This window comes from Neofelis nebulosa, chromosome 2 (genome assembly GCF_028018385.1).
Source record: "Neofelis nebulosa isolate mNeoNeb1 chromosome 2, mNeoNeb1.pri, whole genome shotgun sequence".
Taxonomy (NCBI): domain Eukaryota; kingdom Metazoa; phylum Chordata; class Mammalia; order Carnivora; family Felidae; genus Neofelis; species Neofelis nebulosa.
The window spans coordinates 160241507-160266196 of record NC_080783.1 but is presented as its reverse complement, the minus strand read 5'-3'; the positions used below and the strand labels follow the sequence as shown (position 1 = coordinate 160266196).

The 24690-nt window shown below is 34.7% G+C and overlaps 1 protein-coding gene across 4 annotated transcripts in view; it reads left to right on the top strand.

The window, feature by feature from the left end:
• The window catches only part of TNNI3K (TNNI3 interacting kinase), a 290431-nt gene that overhangs the window by 4347 nt on the left and 261394 nt on the right, over positions 1-24690 (top strand). For all 4 annotated transcript variants that reach the window (XM_058716964.1, XM_058716965.1, XM_058716963.1 and 1 more), the window contains exons 3-4: positions 6964-7049; positions 8173-8270. In XM_058716964.1, the coding sequence (XP_058572947.1) occupies positions 6964-7049; positions 8173-8270 (184 nt within the window). The remainder of the gene's footprint in view (positions 1-6963; positions 7050-8172; positions 8271-24690) is intronic.

Sequence of the window (24690 nt, the reverse complement as noted above, 5' to 3'; positions counted from 1 at the left end):
CCTGGTATATCTTTCACCCACAATATAATATAGAGCAATATGGTACTAAACTTTAAAAATATAAAGATAACCATTATATTTTTATGCCAATTCATAGCAGCTTTGGAATGAAAGCTTGATAGGGTAATGAAAGAGAATGGAAATGGAATAATCTCTCTTCTTCCACAATAAAATTGCATTCACTCATAGCTTTGGACATTTGTTGGGATAATAGATGGAAGATAGGAAGAAAAAGGGAAGGCAGAAGAAGGAAAGACAGAAGTGGCCCATTGATTACCATTATCTGATTATTTCCTCTTCTATGCCATCTCTAATCTTTATGTTTATCAATATAATGGCACTTATTACAAGGTGTTGTCTATCCATTTACAGGACTGTCTAACCACTAGTATATATGTTTACTAAAGGCAACTTCTTTGTCTTATTTGTCTTTATTTATATTTGTATTTATTTGTAATACCTATTTGCATGGCACTTGAAAGAAAAACAAACTAACAACTTAGTGCCTAGCACATGCTAGGCATGCTACCAGGTATTTTAATATGCATTGGCTCATATAATCCTAAATATATATATGTAAAATGCTTTGGCACAGTGATCAGCACATGGCAAACACTCAAAAATGATAGTTAAAAACTAATCATTATGTTTATGTTAACAACATCTGAGGTAGTCATTCATTGCACTTGCCATTTTATACCTAAGGAAAATAAGCTCATCAAATTAAACTGGTTTGAACTAGGATAAACAACGTGTATAATTCTACTGGGATTGTACCCACTTGTATTTAATTTCAAAATGTGTAATCTTCATGACCTTGGTTCTCAGCTTGGGAGGTGGAGTAAGTATGGATCAGAATTATCTTTTAAATATTTTTATTTTCCCTACACCACTCCACAATTTTGCTATATCCTGTGTATTAGAACTATCCCTGGGTGTGGGAGTAGAAAACTATATTTTAGCCCCCGACTCCTACCCCTGGTGATACACATATCCCACCCACAACCTTTGAAAATGTTTTACATAAGTAATGGCCCTCCCCATGTAACTTTTAAAAGCCTCCCAATTACATTACTTTGTTTCAATAAGTTTTAAAGTCATTAAAAATTTTAGAGCTGTGCTCTACTTATTTAATTGTCAAGGCTACTTTTTTATCTGCTTAATCTGCAGTATGAAATTTGACCTCAGTGAGGAGTTCCAGAGAAGTTATATTGTTCCAATGCCACGATATTTCAAAATAATCAAAATAACCCTATTTTTTTCTCATTTTAAATCTTATTTTGACATTGAGTAGACATACCTTGGTTAATAATGATAATATCTCATTTTGAAATTGATTGGGTTTCATAAATAAACAAAAATATCAAAAGAATGCTTTGTTCCATGAGCAAGCAGTTATAATACTTGCATGATAAAAATGTATTAGGGTAGGGGGAAGGGAGGAAAAAAATATGTATGCCATTCCTGCTCATTTTCTCCCTGAAAAGTTCCTCTGGACCCAGCTGCAGTCCACCATACCTATCCTCCAAATGAAACATCTTCCAAAAATCAACTTTTTCAAAACTATAACCAATTATGAAATTTAGCTATTGTAGAGTGAATAGCTCCAGGCACATGGCAGGCTGACTTAATCTAAAATGAGTGAAATTCTCCAATAAAGTAGAAAATGGACTACTGAGGGAGGACATGTCATCTTATAAAATTAAAATAGAGTGAAAGTATTATTTGACATGTTGGTGCATTGTGCTAGTTAGCAACAAAACAAAAACAAACCACAACAACAGAAAGACAATTCATATTTCCCCAAGACTGCCTACCTCTGTACCTCTTTTCTTGCTTGTCTAGGTAAAACTAGTTATGAATAATAATTGTAAAGTAATATCTTGCTAAAACATTATGAAGCAACTGATCTCAATCTCTCTCTTTCAGTCTCTTTCTCTCCCCCCAGCTTGTTACCTCACTAGCTTTATCTTTCCTCCTTTTATCCACCCTCTAGTCTTCCCTTCCATCCTATACTGCCCCCCATCTTCCTTTTTTCTTTTCTAGTCTCCCTTCTCAAATGCAAAGCAAAGCAATAAAGTTGTTAAAATACCAATATAATAATCAATATCAGTGCATTATTAAAAATAATTATTATACCAGCTAATGTTTGTAAGTCTTACAAAAATCTAAGCCTCATAATAAATCATTATTGTCTCAATTTTATCATTCTTCGCTATTCTTGCTCTACCACCATATTTCTTTTTTTTTTTTTTTTTTTAATTTTTTTTTCAACGTTTTTTATTTAGTTTTGGGACAGAAAGAGACAGAGCATGAACGGGGGAGGGGCAGAGAGAGAGGGAGACACAGAATCGGAAACAGGCTCCAGGCTCCGAGCCATCAGCCCAGAGCCTGACGCGGGGCTCGAACTCACGGACCGCGAGATCGTGACCTGGCTGAAGTCGGAAGCTTAACTGACTGGGCCACCCAGGCGCCCCTCTGCCACCATATTTCAATAATTATTTATTGTATGATGAATTAATAAATATACTTCATGTTATTAGTTTACTGATTGGACCTGGGTGATATTGGACAAATACATCCTGGATATTTTGGGGGGATGTATCTTGGGAACAGATCTTATTGATGATTTTTCTGTTTCTGTTGTTTGATGGAGACCGGATCAGAAGCAGCCACAAAGAACTACATTAGGAAGTTATAGCCAGTCCTTTGAAACCTAAATTACCAAATTGGGAAACTAGATGATCTATAACAAATCCATTTCTCCTTTCTACCTTCTTGGTCTTTTCCTAAATTTCAGCAAATGAATTAATTTAAAAAAATGTAATCTACCTATGAGAATATTTTGGACAGTAGTATGTTATTTAGGGCCAGCTATTCAAATGTTACATTTTAATTGGTTTCCAGTTGTGGTCATGTCAAATATTTTCTTGAAAGGATGAGGTCATGAGAAAGGAGTTTAATTGGATCACAAAACTGCATACTTTTCTGGATACAAGGTAAAAGCTAAGAAAAGAGTTCATTATGCTACAGGAAAGAAAGTAACCTTTGGGTACAGAACTACCATTTTTAATGATTAAGGACAGAATTTACTGTTAGAAATATATTCATAATAGTGAGTTCATTTTAATTAGGAACTTCATCCATACCCCAGCAAGCAGTATGAACTCATTAGGATATGTTAAGTTACAGTCTGGCATGGCAGGTGATGAAAAATATAAAGGAAAATTAAAAAATAAATTGAGCTTAGGGTATTAGAATACATAAGTGATGTTCAATTGACAGTGAATTTGACATACACAGTTCCTTTAGAAGAGGCAAAAGAAGAGAATATGAGGTATCTCTCCTAGGAATGATTGCATTAAAACCTTGAATATTTTAATTACATGTTTCAAAACAGAAACATTTGACTAAAAGTTAATGGGAAGTGAGAATTAGGATTCAAATATAGCCCCAAAGTAACTCTCATTAAAAAAATTACATTCCAGTTATTAAAGTTAAGATAAAAATTGTACTATTAAAACTGCACTTGACTGCCAAATATTGTGGGAGCCTATTCTCAGTTAATTCATTTTTGTTGGTATTAATAGAAGTTGCATGAGTTCAAGGAGGATATAATTGAAGAAAGAACAAAAACAATAGGAAACAGTTCAGTTTTGAGCAAGGAGATATTTAGGACTGTACATTGAGTCACTTATGAATGGTCAAGTCTACTTTAAAATTCAGTGAGCTGAGAATTGATTGTTGAACAGAAAGTAACTAATATAATTCATGCTTTCAATGTGACTTATGTAAACAATAGATATTCATTCAGGGTTATTCATATTTTAAATAAAGCAATAAACTGTGGCATCTTATATTTTGTTTATTCAGTGTTTACTTTCTTTGCAAAGCTGGTCTGGGCATTAGAGATCAGAATTAATGCAAAGATCAGTTGCAGGATTCTATGTAGCATGCATTTCCCCAGGACTGAGGCACCTAAAGGATCCAGAGATTAGTGAGTAGTTTATATCCAGTAGACTGTTGAGAACATAGTAAAGTGAGCATTAAGAACAGAGGTGGAGCGTACAGTTGGTGTTGTGCCAGACTGACTGAATGCATCATCAAAGTTAGATCATGCAATAAGAAAGCAATTGAATCTATCTTCTTAATAAAACATTTCAGTGCAATCTTTTTTCCCCTTTGGATTTTTAATATCTCCCTTTTCCCTTCATTCTTCTTTTAATATCTCCAGTGTTGATAATAGCCTTCCCATTGACATGATGCCCTAGGACTTATGTTATAAAATTGTGATTCTAGTAGTTGCTCTGAATCACTGACAGGTGCTAGGTGTCACAACAGTGAGCTTGGTAGCCATTTTTAAAAGCATGTGAAGACAGGGTCTGACATTGTCTAGGAGCCTAAATGAGAGTCACCATGAGCATAAAATTGTCAAAATCAGGAAATTTTACAGGTTGTCAAATGTGAGAGATTGAAGGTCAAACTTGGTTTGAAAATTATGCTAAAATCTCCCAAGGCATAGACTATACAGGGGAAGTTGTACATTCAGTGATCTTGATAATACTAGTAATAATAATAAAATAATGATTTATTGATAACATATGTGCTAGATACTATAGTAAGCCCTATCCTCATGTATTCTTCATAACAATACAATGTCTATGTATTATTTTAATCATTTTATAACTGAAGAAATTAAATTTGAAGAGGTTTAATAACTTGCCCAAATTGGAGGAAAAAAAAAAGACTACTTAAAAAGCAGAAGCAAGATAGGATTTCAATCCTGGTGTAAATACAAGGACAAGTTTTTAAGGATTACCTACATTTCAGCTACACTGCTGAAATGATTTTCCACTTTTAAAGCATCAAAACATGGGAAATATTGCTGTATAATATTAGAGATACACATTGAAAAACTAATTTTCTCAGGAGTTTATTGTTACAGAGGACTCCCAAGCCTTTCTTCTTTCACCGTTTGCCATTAAGTTCATTATAGTTAGCTCAAAAGGTACTTCCTTCCCTGTTCTTCTTTTAGGATGAAGGTTATATATTTCTTTACATTTAACAGAAGGCCTCCCTGTCCTTCTCCACCCAATACTTTGTTTTCTGTCTTTTGATCTTATTGTGTGTTTTCATTGCTGGATAATGGAAGGACCAAGAAAGAAAAGCCAACACAGATCAGAACTTCTAAATCATTGTCAATCAACATCTTCAATTGCTAGTCACAGTTTTCTTTCCCTTTTTATTTACGGACACTGATTTCCTACAAACTTCAAGAGAAAAATCCCATCTACCTAGCTTTAAAAAGCAGAGTTCAGCTTTTCAGAAAACCTGTATTATTTGAAATCATAACCACAGAGAAGACCTCTGTGAATGCACTTGTAAGTCTGGGCTGCTGAGTGCACTTTGTTTAGTACTACCTATTAAGTTTTTTTTCTCCAAGACATCTATAATACAATCAGCTTTAAGCGTTTAGAAGCCTGACTCAGGCAAAGGCCACACATTTCCAAGAATTGTGTTATTTTGTGAAGTTATTGCACATACCATAAAATAGGTATACCATTTGCAATTAGGTTCATTTCAGATAGATATTTTAAAAAGTAGTATTTTCATCAGAAATATTTTGGGGGGGGCATAATTCATTGAACCGTGGGAAAGTACAGATAGAAATGGGTTAAACTCTTAGCCATTTCTCCTGAAATACTTGGCTCCTTCCTCTATTATATTATTAACATTTGTAAAATTGACCCTGAGTTTACTGCACTCCTACATATAATATTCCAAAGCAAGTTGAGGTAGATTTCTCAATATGAATAAGCATGTCTGTGGACTTGGCAGCTGGGAAGTTGAACATTCAAGGCAAGATGGTTATGAGGATGGGGAAGTTTTAGGATATTCTATGAAAACAAACCACTGGGATTGCCATTGCTAATTAAGACATTTCACCGAGATCCTTTGGATGTCTCTAGATTTAAAGGCTTTCTCTTTTTAGCAGCACCCTGGAGAATAGCACCTTTTCTTTTCTATTTTAAAATTCCAGTAGCTTTTGAAGTGCTTAACTGGGTGCCTTGATGATAATGTCCTGAATTTATAGTACCTTTCAAGTGTAAGTACTTTACAAATGATATGGAAGGCTCACTCACCAAAGACTATGCTATCTCACTAAAGCTGCTGGAGATTTAAATAGGCAGGAAGTGGCTTGAAATTGACCTGGGAGGCCAAGGATATGTTCTCATTTCTACTGAAAAATGTCCTGGGAGTACCAACGATTTCAAAAGGTCAAGAATTTTAGCTTTACATTCCTTTTCCAAGGCTACCTTTGGCTCTCTAGGGCCCTCCTGGGGCAATGGTCTTTGTTCAGACAAAGGCAAGGATTTTACTAATTGAATCACTAACACTACTCCTCTCAGGGGACTGTGTATCATAGTACCCGATCAGAGTTTAGACCTTCTTTATCTGTGAAACCTGACCCAGTCAGAGTACAAGGAAAACTTTGCTTCAGGCAGAATTTGTGAAACTTTGGGATTATATTCCTCTCTCCAATTTCTTACCAAAATGCTTCATTTTTTTTTTTTTCTTTTTGGAGGGAATTTCTTGACTTTCTCCATAAATATGATGTGAAATTTTGCATGTGAATGATTTACTTTCAAATGTCTGTTTTCTATTTCTACATTAATTTTAATTCATAAAGTTGCCTTGAAACGTTCAAATTATACATAGAAAACAAAATGCATAAGTGCCCTTAATTTAAACCTGGGCTCTCAAACTTCCATATTATTTTCTCTTGACTTAAGTTTTCTTCATATAGATGTATATTCAAAATTATTTTTCTAGGTACAATGAAATCCCACAAAAGATGTATTTTTTAATTTATAGTAATAGTAGTCCCTTTTATATTTTTTCCAGTAAAAAATAATAAACTAAAAGGTGAAATTTTTGATCATATGAAAAATTCTTTTTCAGCTCCGATGATGCCTTCAGTAAAGTCAACTTAAATTACCGCACAGAAAATGGGCTGTCTCTACTTCATTTATGCTGCATTTGTGGAGGTGAGCGCTTGAAACTCAATACTTTATAAACTCGTTATATGTAAAGATGGTCAATGATTTGAGCTGCTTTATAGTCTACAGGAGGATTCTATTCATACTCAATTTTCTTTTTTGCTTTATCCCTACAACCCTGATAACCTTCAGGTGAAACAGTAACTACCAGGCAGATGTTCCAGTTGATTTAGCTCTGAATTTAAGTTTTATGGTGTTCGTATCCTGAACCAAGTCACTTAGTTTGCTTGGAAATCAAAAAAAGCATTTTTCAGCATTGGGTTTGCCAGTCAGAGATTAGGTTAATTTCAGAAGCACTTAAAGCATTCCCTAAAATATCATCATGCAATTACTTTACAATCTACAGTAAGATATGTGGAAGGTAAGATAAATGCCAAACATAAAATCTCAAAGTGAAGATTGATCAAAGTGAAGATCTAGAGTTAAATTTGGCTCATATTTTGTTCTGCTTTGTTCATTAATGTATTCCAAGCACCTAGCATGGAGACTGGCATTTGGTAGGTACCTAATAAATTTATTGAATTAATGAATGTTAGTATTTATTTTGTTAATCCAAACTAGTATTCCTTGAACTTGGGTTTTTAAATAAAACACTAATGTAGAAATATCAACTCTAATCCTATTCCTTAACCATTCCTCCCAAACAAATTAAGCATACTCAACAGATTTTCCTCCCCAATTTAAACATACTTTCCCCAACCTTCATCATTTCTTCCAGATATCTCTAATCTAAATAAGTTCTACTGCTAATGATGTTCTGAGGTATCCTGGGCAACTCGATTTTTATCTAAGCCTTTTCACTAATAATTTATTAAGATTTTTTTTCCTTTTTTTAATGCTTTAAAACCAACTAATGATGAAAGCACTATAGAAAAATATAACACAAATGCATTAAAATAAACAGCATTGATATAAAGTTTTATAAGTGTAATAAAATGTTCACTACTAAGGAAGGCTGTCAATTAATAGAAAACTTTACAAATTACCTGCAGAACAGCAGTCTGACATTTTCATACATCTGTGTGAATTTATCATTAAGTCAAAAAGATATTTTAAAGTCACTTGGTCTATCCCCACAACAACATAAGTTTCTTTCACTCTTCTCATTCAGGCAACAAGTCACATATTAGAACCCTTATGTTAAAAGGGCTTCGTCCATCTCGACTGACAAGAAATGGATTTACAGCCTTGCACTTGGCAGTTTACAAGGTATAATATCTTTGTTCCCACAATACTGTATTAGAACCAAGGATGATAATGTATCTTCAGGCTGCTGCTGCTGTCTTTCTTCTTCTTCTTCTTCCTCCTCCTCCTCCCCTTCCTCCTTTTTCCCCTTCTCCTTCCTATTCCTCTTCTCTTTCTCCTTCAACTCCTTTTTCTCCTTCTCCTTTCCTTCTTCTTCCATACTTTTTTTTTTTTTTTCAAATTGACAATCGTGGGAAACGTTCAGAGGAACCAGAGCATTATTATATTACTGGATGAAGTTCTTTCTCTATATTTAACAGGTATCATCTATATATCAGACACATACTCTTTTCAATGCTTTCCATGTTAAATTAATTTAATTCTCATAGGAAACCTGTGTGTGAGTACTGTTATTGTCCCCAAGATTACATGGTCAGTGGGTTAGCCAGGATTTAAGACCTGGCAGTCTGGTCCCCTTGCCAGAGCTTCTGACCAGGAGACCAAGCTGCTTCCATGCAGAAGAGGATGTATTTGAGGATAAAAGCAGCACACTGAAGCTACATTTCTTTTCCTTCACATTATTAAAAGTATCTCCAGATATTAAAAATGTTTCTAGATTTCCCTTTAGTTTCCTTCTTTTATATCTCCTACTTTTGTTTTAGTTTGTTTCCAGTCCCTGTTTCCAAGCTAATCTCAGTACCTCATCAGAAAGTAAATGTAAAAGTGGATTGGAAAAACTAGGATACTCCATATTGGGATAGATCCTTGAGATTGTCATAAATATAAATTTATAGAATATATAAAATATTAAAAAATAAATTAAAAATTTTTAAAGTTGGAGGCGCCTGGGTGGCTCAGTCAGTTGGGCGTCCGACTTCAGCTCGGGTCATGATCTCACAGTTCGTGCGTTCGAACCCCATGTCGGGCTCTGTGCTGATAGCTCGGAGCCTGGAACCTGCTTCAGATTCTGTGTCCCCTCTCTCTCTGCCCCCACCCCTGCTTGTGCTCTGTCTCTCTCTGTCTTTCAAAAATGAGTAAACATTAAAAAAAATAAATTAGAATATATAAAACATATTATTCTCTAATCGTAATGAGTTTCTACTTACTCTGCACTTATTATGAGTTAACTATCACACTAGGTTTTATATGCATTATTTCTTTATTGATATAACTTAGTGAGATGCATAATAGGGTTTATTTTATAGAAAAAGGAAATTGAAGGTTAAAATTAGATATCTAGTAAATGTCAGAGTAATGATTAGAATCAAGTGCAGTTGGCTCATACTTTCAGACTCTCATTGTTATATTGCATATTTTGTTCTTTCTCAATTTCATGTGAATCTGTGACAGGATTTTATTTCAATTTTGTATGTGCAGGTATGGGGGGTAGGCAGCTGTTTGCTCGTACCAGGATCACTTTGCACTACATTCTCTCCTTCAACCTTTGGAGTTCATCACTGAGGGAAGAGAGCCATATTTTGCCGTGATTCAGATTCACATATTCCTGTGATTCATAGTGCAAATGCTCTAATGCATACCCTTTTCTACCCCCAGTCAATTTTTTTTTTTTCTGGGAGAAAGCATCAGTTATGTGCTGATAACTGTACATAACTGTGCAGGTATTAGGAGGTATTTAATACCAAGTTTCCTGTGAAACTTGTATTGAGGCTGAGTTCAGGAGGTAGGAAAACAGTGTCTGATGCTGGCTTTTCTGCTGACTAGCAGGAGGTGAAAGTAGAAGACCTCCAAGGAATAGGAAGGGAATGATGGAGAGTTAAGGCAGTATGCAAAACCATGAATCCTGAATCTGACTGGGAGATTCCTTTTTGCATTAGTTTGTTTTCCTAACACTTAGCTTGACACAACCACAGAAATGCATTCTCAATGATTTAGTGCTACAATCTTTACAGAATCTATTTCTTCCACTTCTGTTTATCAAACTAAGTTTCCATTTTTAGTATTCCCTCTATTTCTTCTGTTTTCATATATTTTACAGAAGGATATATGGACTAGCTTTCTTGAAGCAAGTTTAAAGAAATTTAGAATCTTAGGACACAGAGTAGGCAACGTTTTTAAAAAGGCCATAGTAGAGTACATGATTACTCATTCTTTAACAAGGGCAAAAACAAATTAAATTTACAATTTCCTTTAAAACACAGAAACCATTGCATTAAATCTAGTTCTAACTATCCACTCTGCCCTACCTAAGAAAAAGAAAATAGACTTACATGATCATAATACAATGATCAAAATCAGAAAATTTAACATTGATGCAATACTATTATTTAATCTATTGTCCAAAGTCAAATTTGGTTAATTATCCTATTAGGATCATTTATAAAAAGCTTTTTATTTTTTTTTTCTTGTTTAGGATTGATTCCAGAATCATTCATTTTTACTTTTCTTGTCTCTGTAATCTCCTTTTATCTAAAAGAGATTTCCTTTCCTTTGTTTCCTTTTCTTTCCTTTCCTTTCTTGATCTAATATTTTGGTGCATACGGAATAGTTATGTATTTATATGTACTTATTTGGATGTTTATAAATATTGCAAATGAACTGAATTTTTTCTTAACACTCACAAAACGAATAATTTGATTTTCACATTTTTTATTGGTCACATCAGCAGCTTTTTCAAGTATACACCCTGGCATGCTGGGCCTGCCTCAGACTTGGGTAGTTTTTACCAGCAGGGCAACTCTGCTTTTATTGATAATAATGGAGCAGATGTTTTATTTTTTAATTCCATGTGGATAGTTAGCACTCCTCTGACTTTTTTGGTTTATTTTTCCTTTGTTTCTGCTTAGTTTACTTTTTTAATACGGATTAAATTTATTGATATATAATTTATGCACAATAATTTCACAATTTTAAGTGGACAATTTGATGAGTTTTAAAAATGTATAGAGTCATGTACTATCATCACAGTTGTGGACATAGGACTTTTCTATCATGTAAAAGAGTTCCTTCATACCTTTTTGTGGTTAATTCCCTGCCCTATCCCCTGGCCTCTGTAAATACTATGTTTTCTTTCACTATAGGTTTTCCCTTTCTAGAATTTTACATAAATGCAATCCATTTAGTATATTTTCTTTTATATATGGTTTCTATCACTTAGCAGAGTGCTATTGTTGTGTGTTTAGTAATTCACTTCTTTTAATTTGTAGTTGTATTCCATTCTATGGATATACCACCATTTGTTTAACAATTCATCTGCTACGGATATGAGGGTTATTTCCAGATTTTGACTGTTATAAAGCTGCTATTAACATTCATGTACAGATCTTCGTTTGAACATACATTTTTATTTCTCTTGGGCAATATGTAGGAATGGAATTGATGGGTCATATCATAATAATGCCAAGATCTTTACCAAATTAGCTATATCATCTTCTATTCCCATCAGCAATGTGTGAGATTCTAGTTGTTATTTTACACACTCTTGCCAACACTTATCAATATTTTTTATTTTAGTGATTCTATTGGATGTATATTAATATTTCAGGATTAATTTACATTTCCCTAATGACTAAGGAAGTTGAATAGATTTTTATGTGCTAGTTTGTCACCATTTTTTTTTTTGATGTAGTGTCTGTTCAAATCTTTTTTTTTTTTTTTTGGGGGGGGGGGGGACAGAGAGAGACAGAGCATGAACGGGGGAGGGGCAGAGAGAGAGGGAGACACAGAATCGGAAACAGGCTCCAGGCTCCGAGCCATCAGCCCAGAGCCTGACGCGGGGCTCGAACTCACGGACCGCGAGATCGTGACCTGGCTGAAGTCGGACGCTTAACTGACTGCGCCACCCAGGCGCCCCAAATTTTTTAAATGTTCAAATTTTTCCTATCTCTAACAAATTAAAAAATAAAAGAAATAAGTTCATTGATTCCAATTTTCCTTCCAGGTATCTGGAAGGTTTCTCCCCATCACAGGTAAACTTCTGGTAAAAGTTGGAGACACTAAGCTATCTCTATTTCTTCAATTCCCTATGCTATACTCATCCGACTGTGCCACCCAGGCGCCCTCAAATCTTAATTCCATTTTTAAATTTGGTTTATTGTTTTCTTAAATTGTAAGAAGATATCTTTATATGTTTTAGATATGGGTTTTTTTGTTGGATATACATTTTGCAAAACTTTTCTCCGGTCCGTGGCTTGCATTTCATTTTCTTAGCAGTGGCATTTAAAGAGAAAAACTTTTATGCATTATTTTTTAACTGATTACTCTAGTGATTACACTATGGATCTTGAACAAACATGTGCATTGTCTGTTAATATTGGCCTATATCACTTTAAATGTAAGCACCTTCCATATTATAGTTCCACTTTATCTTCATTCTTTATAGTATTGTTTCCATGTACATTATTTCTATATATGAATTTATATATGAATATACTGTCAGAATTTTCATGATAAACACTTCATATATTTTTTTTTTTTTTTTTTTTTTTATTTTTGGGACAGAGAGAGACAGAGCATGAACGGGGGAGGGGCATAGAGAGAGGGAGACACAGAATCGGAAACAGGCTCCAGGCTCCGAGCCATCAGCCCAGAGCCTGACGCGGGGCTCGAACTCACGGACCGCGAGATCGTGACCTGGCTGAAGTCGGACGCTTAACCGACTGCGCCATCCAGGCGCCCCAACACTTCATATATTTTAAAGAAAATGAGAGAAAGTATCTAGTTTTCAGCAGATTGGTTATAATAATATTATGTATGATTATCTCTGTATAATGCTTTTAAGAGTTCACTGAGCTTCTTAAATCCATAAGTTTATGTTTTTATCAAATTCATGAATTTTGATTATTGTTTTTTCATATATGTATGTTAGAATGTTTGATAATCTCCCATAGGTTACTGAGTCTCTATTCATTTTCTTCTCTTTTTTTTCTCTGTTTTTAAAATTTGATTATTTCTGTTTACCTGAATTCAAGTTCAAAGACTATCACTCTGCCATCTCCCATCTGATGTTAATCTAAGAATTATTCATTTCAGATACCATACTTTTCAGTTCTAGGATTTCCCTTGATTTTTAAATATAATCTCACTTTCTCTTTTATGATTACTCATCTGTTTCTTTTATTTTTCTTTATTTTCCTTTAAATTCTGGAAGCTATGATTAATGACTTAAGTTTTTTTAATGTTTATTTGTTTATTTATTTATTTATAATTTTTTTTAATGTTTATTCATTTTTGAGAGAAAGAGAGAGACAGAGTGTGAGAGGTAGAAGGGCAGAGAGAGAAGGAGTCACAGAATCTGAAGCAGGCTCCAGGCTCTGAGCTGTCAGCCCAGAACCTGACGAGGGGCTCGAACTCACCGGCTGCAAGGTCATGACCTGAGCTGAAGTTGGACGCTTAACCAACTAAGCCACCCAGGTGCCCCATGTTTATTTATTTTTGAGAGAGAGAGAGAGACAGAGCGTGGGCACTGGAAGGGCAGAGAGAGAGAGAGAGGGAGACACAGAATCAGAAGCAGGCTCCAGGCTCCAAACTGTCACCACAGAGCCCAACGTGGGGCTTAAACACACAAACTGTGAGATAATGACCTGAGCTGAAGCCGAACACTTAACCAACTGAGGCACCCAGGCACCACAATGACTGCTTTTTAAATGCCTTATCTGTTGTTTCTAACACCGGGATTACCTCAGTGTTTATATCTAGTGGACACTTTTCTCTTGGCTGAATATTACATTTTCCAGTTTCTTCACTATTTATTAATTTTTTATTTCATGTTAGACATTATATATTATTTGTTTTAGTAAATCATCATGTTATCTTCCTTTAAAGGGTGTTGAGTTTTGGGGCGCCTGGGTGGCTCAGTTGGTTAAGCATCAACTTTGGCTCAGGTTATGATCTTGCAATTCCTGAGTTCAAGCCATGCATCAAGCTCTGGGCTGTCAGCAGAGAGGCTGCTTCAGATCCTCTGTCCCCAGGTCTCTCTGCCCTTCCCCTGCTCGTGCTCTCTCTCTCAAAAAAAAAAAAAAAAACATTAAAGGTTGTTGAATTTTTCTTTTGTTTTGTTTCTGGAAGGCAGTTACATTTTTGGTGGATTCATTTCACCTACTCAATCTTGATTTGATTTGTTGTTAGGATGGGTCTATTTGAGTTTCAAACTAAGCTTAATGGCATACTTCTTGCTCCAGGATGTGGTCCTCATTCCTGAATATGGTTCTTACCTTTTGATATCTTACCTGAATGCCCAAGTCACTCAGTAAAGTCTCCATTCTGCCTTCTGATACTCCAAAATCTTCTATTATTGAATGACCTCTTCCATCATTACCATTCACCTTTAAGCCATAAATCAGCTGATTTTATCTACTATAGAGTTTTTCTCTGTTCCTGTGTGGCCCAACTCAAAAACTTGCAGTGAATCTCAATGCAGGTATCTGCAGTTCTCTGTCTGTGAAGCTTCTTCTGCTGCTCGGTTACCCTGCTTGACAAATTACAGTCATTTTATAATCCCAGAAATTTCATCTCCATTGTCAATTCATTATGATTGCCCTTCCACTTTATCTTCTGTGACAGGGAAATAATCTCAAGCAGAAAGCCACAGCAATCATGGAATATTGTGGAGATTTCCTTTGTATCTTTCCGTTTGTCCGAAGATCACAGTTCTTTGTTCATGTTCTTCATATTGTCATATGTTTTGTTACATTTTGTGGGTTTTTTTGACTTGCCAGTAGGGAAAATCTATGCAAGTTATCCAGTTATACCCCCATCTATTTTTAGATTACTTCCAAAATGATCTGCATAAGACACACATCTATAATGTCAATATTCTGTTTAAAACTTACCTTTGTCATCCATTACCTGGATAATAAAATTCAAGCTTTTAAATAAGAGATTCAAAATCCCTTAATTCATAATGTTTGCTGGAATCACTTTTCAGACTTTTTCCTGCAGCCTCTATTCACCCAACTCTAATGATTTTCACATTTAATATGCATAAGAATTATATGGTAACTACATGTTTAAAATGGATATATCTTGGGGCGCCTGGGTGGCGCAGTCGGTTAAGCGTCCGACTTCAGCCAGGTCACGATCTTGCGGTCCGTGAGTTCGAGCCCCGCGCCAGGCTCTGGGCTGATGGCTCGGAGCCTGGAGCCTGTTTCCGATTCTGTGTCTCCCTCTCTCTCTCTGCCCCTCCCCCGTTCATGCTCTGTCTCTCTCTGTCCCAAAAATAAATAAACGTTAAAAAAAAAAAAAAATTTAAAAAAAAAAAATAAAATGGATATATCTTTTTCCATCTCACCTCAATCAAATTTGATATATGTAGAATATACTGGGAATCTAAAATTTTAACAAATGGCCTAGGCAATTTTGATGTAAGCAATGTGAGGCTACCTGATGAAGATCATTGTTCAAGTCTTGCAAATCAAATTGTGGTAAGACCAGCAGCACCTGCTTCAATGAGAGATTTTTAGAAATGCAGAATGTCACTTCCTATCCCACCCCTAACCATCCGGAATGTTTGTTTGTTCATTTTTAATTCTAGCTGACAGGTTTGCAGGCTAAAGTTTGAAAAGCAGTGTTCTAGATTACTTTATTCTTTAGGACAAGGGTTTTTCATACTCCAATGTTTTTATCCTTATTATTTCTTCTGCTTAAATGTATGTTTCTTTTCCTAATAGGAAATTATTACTTATTTAAAATCAAGATAAATTGAGCCTCTTTGAGCTTTCTTGAACTCCCAAGCAGATTTTATTGTACTGTCTTTTGGGTTTCAATTACAAATTCACATTGTTTTATATTACAGCACTTATAATTATTTGTTTGGATATTATACATATTGGTCTGTGAACTTTGAGCATTGAGATAGTCTTTTTCTTTAATTCCTCCGTGTGTAAGGACCTATAAAAGATCCTTTATAAATACCTATGAGATATTAATGATGAGTATCCAAACACGAGCACAAAAAATACTTGATTGATGTAATGTACTTTAATAAAGATGGTCAGCTTAGAAGCTAGACTATTTGTTTCCACATCTCAGTTCTGAGACTTGTTAGCTGTGTATCTTTAGACAAATTATTCTCTCCTTAGTCTTGAAATGGAGGAAATAGAATTACCTATTTCATTGGGTGGTTTATAGTTTCAGAAAGACAAACCATATGTAATATTCAGCAAAACACATAGCACACAGTAAGTACTCAATAAAAATTAACTTCGTTGAACTTCTGCTTCAAACAAACATTTTTTGAAAACCTAATGTTCTGCCGTTTTCTACAGAAAAACAAACAAAAAGGATTGTGTCTTTTAGATTATTAGATTCTAAAGAGATGAGAATATGTAATCCTAAAAACATCAAAGTAGTGAAATCTGCACTTATATCAGTGAACTCCAAACTTTTTTATCATAATCCATATAAAATTAGCATCCTCAAATGCATATATTTGTTTTTAAATTAAAATTATGAACAAAAATCATAAATTTGTGGGTGTAAATCCATATTTCGAATATCCTTTTTGATAATATCAAAATATTTTGACAAATTTGTTTTCAAATATGATTAGATTGTCATTAATTTTGCCTGGAAATTTGGCCTACAAAAAGCTCAGATTTTTAGAAAGAAAAGTGCCAGCTCTGCCATTTTCCTTCCCTTCTTCTTATATTAATAACATACATATCATCTGTGATGGCTTCACAGGAGTCTTTTAAAGATAGCCTCCTAATTTTTTTAAGGATAAATTCAGATAAAATTAGATATTAAAATCTATAAATCTACTTAATTTAGCTCACATAGCTATAATGCATCATTATGTACTAATTGCTAAAAAAAAAAGTGAGGAGCAACTCTCAGCTTATCTACATTTGGAATTATAAGTATTTATTTATTAACTTTGGGTATTGTATGTGACACATGGCTCACTGATGTATGAGCTGAGAGCTGAGACCACCAATATAAATTTTCATGTTCAATATTAGTAAAATTTAATTATCTTTATTTACAAATAAAGATACATAGAATTTCTAAATTTTTTTTACATATTAATTTCTTACTAGATACCTGTCATATATGCATCCCACTTTAAATGGAGCATACTTTGGGTAAATTCCTAGCGATGCTATTGCTGGGTCATAAGGTAGTTCTATTTTTAATTTTTTGAGGAAGCTTTACACTGTTTTCCAGAGTGGCTGCACCAATTTGCATTCCCACCAACAGTGCAAGAGGGTTCCCACTTCTCCACATCATTGCCAGCATCTATAGGCTCCTGATTTGTTCATTTTAGCCACTCTGACAGGCCTGAGGTGGTATCTCAGTATGGCTTTGATTTCTATTTCCCTGATGATGAGTGACCTAGACCATGGGGGAGGGAAAGGGGAAAAAAGTTACAAACAGAGAGGGAGGAAGGCAAACCATAAGAAACTCTTAAATACAGAGAACAAACTGAGGGTTGATGGGGGCTGGGGGAGAGGGGAAAGTGGGTGATGGCATTGAGGAGGGCACTTGTTGGGATGAGCACTGGGTATTGTATGGAAACCAATTTGACAATTATATTAAAAAAAAAAAAGAATGTGAAAAAAAAAACCTGTATAAAATTCTCCAGTGCACAATAAATGAATATAAATATTTTAAAAAGAAATAAATAAAAATAAATGGGGCATACTTCTTTAAATGGTATCTAGGTTGTAGTCCTAAAATGAAACATAAGACTCTGGGGGAAATTTTGAGATTTCTACAGTTTCAAAGATCTTAAATAAGAATTTTAATGAACAAAACCATATTATACCATCTAATTAACCTCACATATATCTTTCCTTCACATAGGCAAACCACTTAAAATTTCTCAAGTGAAAGAAAAATAGCATTTTGATTACTCAACTTTTTAAAAAGCATTTTATGTGATGAAAGCAGGTGTTGAATGGTCATTTATTCCATCCTACAGATTTCTAGCAAGATCTCTTTCCAATCATTCAGAAGAAGTCATTTAAATATTTATTACAAAGAGGAAGGGCATGGGAGGGGGGTATTTAATTCAACCTATGACAGTTTGGCTTACTAGACCTAGGTTCTTATTACCACGAAACAATGCCTGACAGAAAGCTCTGTGTTTTCTATTCATGGTGATCTATAGCCTGGAAACTGTTGAATCTTTTTTTTCCAATGTTTTTTTCTTCCATAACGTGTATTTGACTGCAAAATTGATATTTTTTTCAACTATCCTAAAATCCAGGTCACAAAGCATGTGTTTCATAGTTTCTGAATCCTTTACATAGATAAGATTTTATCCGCATTAGTTCTATTCTTATTTTAGATTGTATTATTCCATGTTGTGGGGGCTGTCCTGTGCATTTGTAAGACGTTTAGCAGTTTTCCTGGCCTCTAGCCTCTAGCTGCTGGTAGCCACTGCACTCATCCCCAGTGTGACACCAAAAATGTCTGCAGACATTGCCCCTGGGGGACAAAATCACCCTCTGTTGAAAACCATTAATTTAGAGGACAAAATTAATTGATATTTTAAAAAAAAAAATTTATTGTCTATTCGTTTTTGGGAGACAGAGAGAGACAGAGCTCGAGCAGGGGAGGGACAGAGAGAGAGGGAGACACAGAATCCGAATCAAGCTTCAGGCTCTGAGCTGTCAGCACAGAGTCCATAGCGGGGCTTGAACTCACTGACCGAGATCATGACCTGAGCTGAAGTTGGATGCTTAACTGACTGAGACACGCAGGTGCCCTGATATTTCTTTAAATCCAAGTTACATTTTAATTGAATAGTTTCTTGATTAAAGAGAGCATTTTCTCCTGATGGGAATTGGCCAAGATAATAATAATAAATTTCTTTGGAAAAAAAAGAAACAAAATTCATACCCACAAAAAAAAGAATCTTATTGTTTGCATACTTAACTAAACTTTATAGTTAGTTGCAAGTTTTAAACACTGTTTAATACTTGACTCTTAATTTAAGGAACCAGAAAACATTTATACCCACAAATGAGAGTAAACATTAATTTTTATATTTATATTTCTTCTTAATAATCCAATATATCTCATAATCTCTAAATGAACATATTCTCAATAAAACATTGATAGGATATTAACTGAAGACACTAACACATGCTTCAATTCTTATATTAGCACTATTTCCTGGAGAATCTTCCCTGACCCCTTCCAAGTCTGGATTAGGTGCCCTTCCAATGTACTCTTGTAAGCACCCTGTACCTTATCATATTGTGAACAATTCTGTATTTCATTTCTTGGTTATTTCTCTACATCTTCCTCTAGTTTAGGAGTCACAATCTTACATGCTTGCAGGAATGATGCAGGTAACGTAAATGAATTAAGATGATAGTGATATGACAAAGTCAAATGGGAACTAACACTCAATGTTTCTGAGACACAAGAAGTGGTGGAGACTTTGGAAAATTAGAGAATTTATGCTCCATGTAAAGGGAGTAGTAATTTATCTCCAGCTAATCATTGCCAACTAGGAATGTAAGCCCAGTATTGCCCCAAATTTCAGAGAATCAGAAATTATATGAAGCTTCCTGATATGCAATTTCCATTCTTTCAAATTTTTAGTTGTGTTATGCAGGCCAAACCATATATATCCCTCCCCTCTGCACCCCCCCCACCACCTGACTTGTGGCCTGTTTGTAATCTCTGGTAAAATTATGAGCACCACCAAGGCAGAGACCGGATCTAAATTGCTTATCATTGTAATCTAAATACTTAGAACAATTCCTGGTGTATATTCATCAATAAATACATGTTGCATAAATAAATTAGTAAGTTATAATTCTATGGTGACTAGGAAAAAGAAAAGCACTCCAAAGGAGGAAGAATTATGTTGACATTGGACAAAATATGGTTCTATTTTGGCCATTATAAGTGGAAATTAGGAAATTGTCATATATCTCTTTAAGGGATATATTAGTGAATTTGTGGGAATAGAAAGTGCAAAAATGGATTGGAAATAAATGGAGTTGGGAAAATGTAGGCAATGAATATTGATTGTTCTTTCAAAAGGCAAAAGACTGGGCAGTATCTTGAGGAATGCCAGAATCACAGAAAGATTTCTACAATAGAATGTTTTTGATCTTTTTAAAGTTTTGTTCCTTTGGATAAACATCAACACTCTCCTTTTCAAAAATAAATAAGCATTAAACAAATTTAAAAGAAAAAACAAAGGGAGGGTTCCTGGGTGGCTCAGTCGGGTAAACATCCAACTTCAGCTCAGGTCATGATCTTACATTACAGTTGGTGAGTTTGAGCCCTGGTATGGGCTCTGTGCTGACAGTTCAGAGCCTGGAGCCTGCTTCAGATTCTGTGTCTCCCTCTCTCTCTGCCCCTCCCCTGCTCGTGCTCTGTCTCTTTCCCTTTCAAAAATAAATATACACTTAAATTTTTTTTAAAAATCGACATTCACTGCCTGTTTAGATTTTTTTTAATTTAAAATAATTAAAATATAAGTGAAAACAAATTAAAGAAATTATAATATTCAATTTGCTTTTTCAAACAGCATGTATTTGCATTCTCCCAAATTCCCAGAGATTTTGATTAGCTCCTCCCTATTAAATCATCACTATATTATTTAAAAAGACAACAAGTGTATTCAAAAGCCAACTGGAGGAAGCCCATAGGAAGTCATTATAGAAAACAGATGTGGAAGGGTCAGCAGAGGTGATGAGAAAAAAATAGGTCAAAAGCAAATTTGGAGACATTACCTTTAGTACAGGTACTCAATCTAAGAGTGGGTTCCTTCTCTTTTTTTCTTTTTTTTTTCAAAATTTCAAGCAAAGTCAAGTGCTTCTGCCACACTGATACCTTTAATAAGTGATATCTTTTGTGAAGATAAATTCAGAATTATTTCAACAAGAGGCATGTAGGTGTGAACTTTCATGAACAGTTATTTTTATACTGATTAATGGATCCTTTCACTGGAGCTGTCTATGACGCATGAGGCAGCTCTAGTCCATTAAACTTTAATGCTTGGAACTAAATATATTTCATACTGAAGCTCTGCATAGTCCCTTGCCCTAAAGTAAACCTTAATATTCTTTGAAGTCTACAAAACTTCTTTATTAATTTTTTCCCTACTAACACAAACAGGCTATAATAATTACTGGGCTGGCTAAATTGTGTTGATACAAAAAAAATACTTAAATAAGCACATTATTAAAATATTTATTTCTATACCCCTGTTTTCACACCCAGAAACCCAGTCTTCTTTCCAAACCCAGTTCAGGTCTTCCTTGTAACTTGATGTGACATTTCAGGGACTATCTGAATATTTGCATTGGGTAGGGTGTTACAGAAAACAATTTAGCCTAACTTACATCTTACAGGTGAAGAAATTGAGATATTTCATGATTAAATATATTTAGAAATAGAGTGAACTATGATGTAAGGTGAATGTTCTCAAAGGTCAGTCTTTGAGGTGATACGTTTAATATTAATATATAAACTTGTAAACATCTTGAGTTTATAGACATTCATGTATACATTATACAATTTGATCCTGTTACAATGCTATAAGATAGATACAGCAGATATTAGATTCCCTTTTTACAGGTGAAGAGCACTTGGTCAGGGCTTATACATGAAAGGCAAAAAATTGAGAGTAGATTAGTTGGGGGTGGAGGGTAACATGTCATATTGAGAAAAGCATACTATTTAAAATCAGAAGATTAAGTTCAAATCCCAGTTCAGCTTTGATTTAAATGTACATTAAATAAACATATTTTATGGTATGGTGTGCCAGTTGAGTTCTTGAAAACCAGGCTCTGAAAGGGATTTTGGAGTGGAAGAGATTTATTTGGAAGTGACACCTGTGAAAAGGAAAGGAAGGTAGTAAAATTAGTCTGGGTAAGATAGTAGAGTTAGACTTGTTGAAATCTTTGCCACCCCAATGGGAACCTCAGAGCAAAAATTGCCTATTAGAGGAGTATCACTAGAGTGGCTAGGTCCTTCTACCATCAGCTTTCTCAGTCCATGACTGGGGCCACCTTGGAAAGATAGTGATCTTCTTGGCTCTACTGCTACAGTGGATCCTGAAAGAGCTAGCTAAGGGAGGCTTTCAGCTAACCACACTACCAGTACACTCTTCTTGAAGGGAGATCTGAGTGGCATATTTCTGCATCTGCCATGCAAGGGGAAATATCCATGATTCTATAATAAATGAAAAAGGGAGATTACTTACCTCTATATGTAGTATGAGCTCAATTGTATACATATTAATAATAAAGATTATGTGTCAAGCATTATGCAAAAATGCATTACATTTTTTTATTGAGTCCTCACAACTCTATGAGATTGATATTATGATCTCCACTGAATAGAAAAACACTCCATAACCTACGAAGTTAGGGGACCATGTCCCAAATGTAGGAAGTAGCTGTCAGTATGCAAACACAAGTTTACTTTGTTGTGATGTTCTTTGCTCCATTTAGTTTCGTGAAGGTTTGTACCTAGGGAAAGAATGAAAGGAAATAAACACATAAATGATAATAGTGATTATATGGTAGTACTACAGGTTATAAATTGTTATTTATTCCTTTATTTTCTACATTTTCTATTATGACATGTTCTAATTATCTGTTGAGGCATAACAAATTACCCCAACATTAGTCCTCTAATACAACAATCATTTAATTATTCTCATGGATTCTCAGTTCATAAATTCAGACAAAACACAGGAGGGATGGCTTGATTCTTCTCCACTGTATTTAGGGCCTCAGCTGAGAAGACATAAATGACTGGTGTGCTCCATCAACCAGGGAATTGGAAACCTTTGAAGGCCTCACATATCTGGTTGTGCCTGGACTAGAATGACTAAGTCTGGCTTTAGCTAGGTCATTTGATTGGAAAGACTTTATGTGATATGTAGCTTCTCTATCTATGTGGCCTGGGACCTAGTATAGCCTGACTGCTTCAAATTAGTAAGACTTCTTGCATGGTAGCTAACAGCTTCAAGAGCAAGTTTTCCAGAAAATAAGGAGGAAGGAATGTGGCTTTTTATGACCTAGACTTGGAGGTCATAGTTTACTTCTACCACACTCTTTTGGTCACAACCCACCCAGATTCAAGGGGAAGGGCCACAAATTTCACATCTATACGGGAAGATCATAAATTAATGTGTGCCATGTTTTAAAACTTGCAGAATACATATTTCCAAATCAGAAAAAAGTAAATTTTAGACATTAAAATTCCCAGTTTAGTTTTTATTCTGAAATAGGATTGGCAAAACAAAACAAAACAAATGTGTGTATATGTGTGTGTGTGTGTGTGTGTGTGTGTGTGTGTGTGTGTATTTAACTTATGTAATTTGGTGGTAGAGAATCTGAGCTCTCTAACACTAATGGTTACTTATTTTTGGCTTTATCCATAGTAACAATCACAAAGCTAACAACAGGCAAGATATTAGATGCTGTGTTAGAGTTTTATGCATAATACGAAGTTGGAGTTGCTACCATTACAAAAAGCTTTCACCCATTTACTTAAATCTTTGTAGATCTATTGTATCCTGAATCCTATTTTTTCAAGGATTTCCTGGACAGATTTTTTTGTCCAAGCCTTACTCTACCACATGTGGATTTTATTTTTCTTAAAAATAAATATTGTATACATTAATGCATTACAGAGGCTTATTTGCCCCACACTTCAGAAAGCTTCTGTGTTCCACTGAGTAATAATGATGTAAATTTGGCTAGACAGTGCATAGAGGAAAACCTGTCCATTCTCCAGAAGACTATTCCCTATCCAAGGCTTAAGGGTCATTCTTTTAAAAAATTTGCCATTAGATACTTGTTATGTATCATAGAGCAAGCAATTAATAAGATAAGCTTTATCATATTTAAAATTTACCTAATATTATTATTTTTATGAATTTTTTTTTCTGGGAGCTGTGTACCATATTGCTGAATTTTAAAATTCTTCCATTACAACTTAAGACTTCTGTAGAGGAGGATAGAAATATTTGGGACTTGTCACTTAAATGCAACAAAATACAGCAAAAATCATCCTCTCTTCGATATTGGAACAAAGGAAAGATCGGCACCATGGATCGTCAAACATGCAGCATGGAATTTGAAGTCAAACAGGCTCAAATTTGTACCTAGCTCCAACACTTACAAACTAAGTTTCTACAATTACTTCAAATTCTTTGAGTCTGATTTTTATCAGGTATAGTAGGGATAGTTCTATTTTTCTCATAGGTAACTTGTGAAACTTGAAAGAGATTATGTCAAAACATTTTACATGGTACTTAATCATAGTAAGCAAATTTTAAGTAGCAATGAATGTTTTGTTACATCCTCTTTAGCACAGCTTGGAAAGAGAAAACTTCTATTTTTATCGCATTTGGTAAAAAAAAAAAAATTTAGATCAATCAGAGATCAACTTAAGAAATCCAACCAAGATATGAAAGGATAATTTAGTACTTTGAACTGACTCAACATTTGACTGTTCTGGAGAAATCATGACAGGGCACCTGGGCTCAGTCATTAAGCAT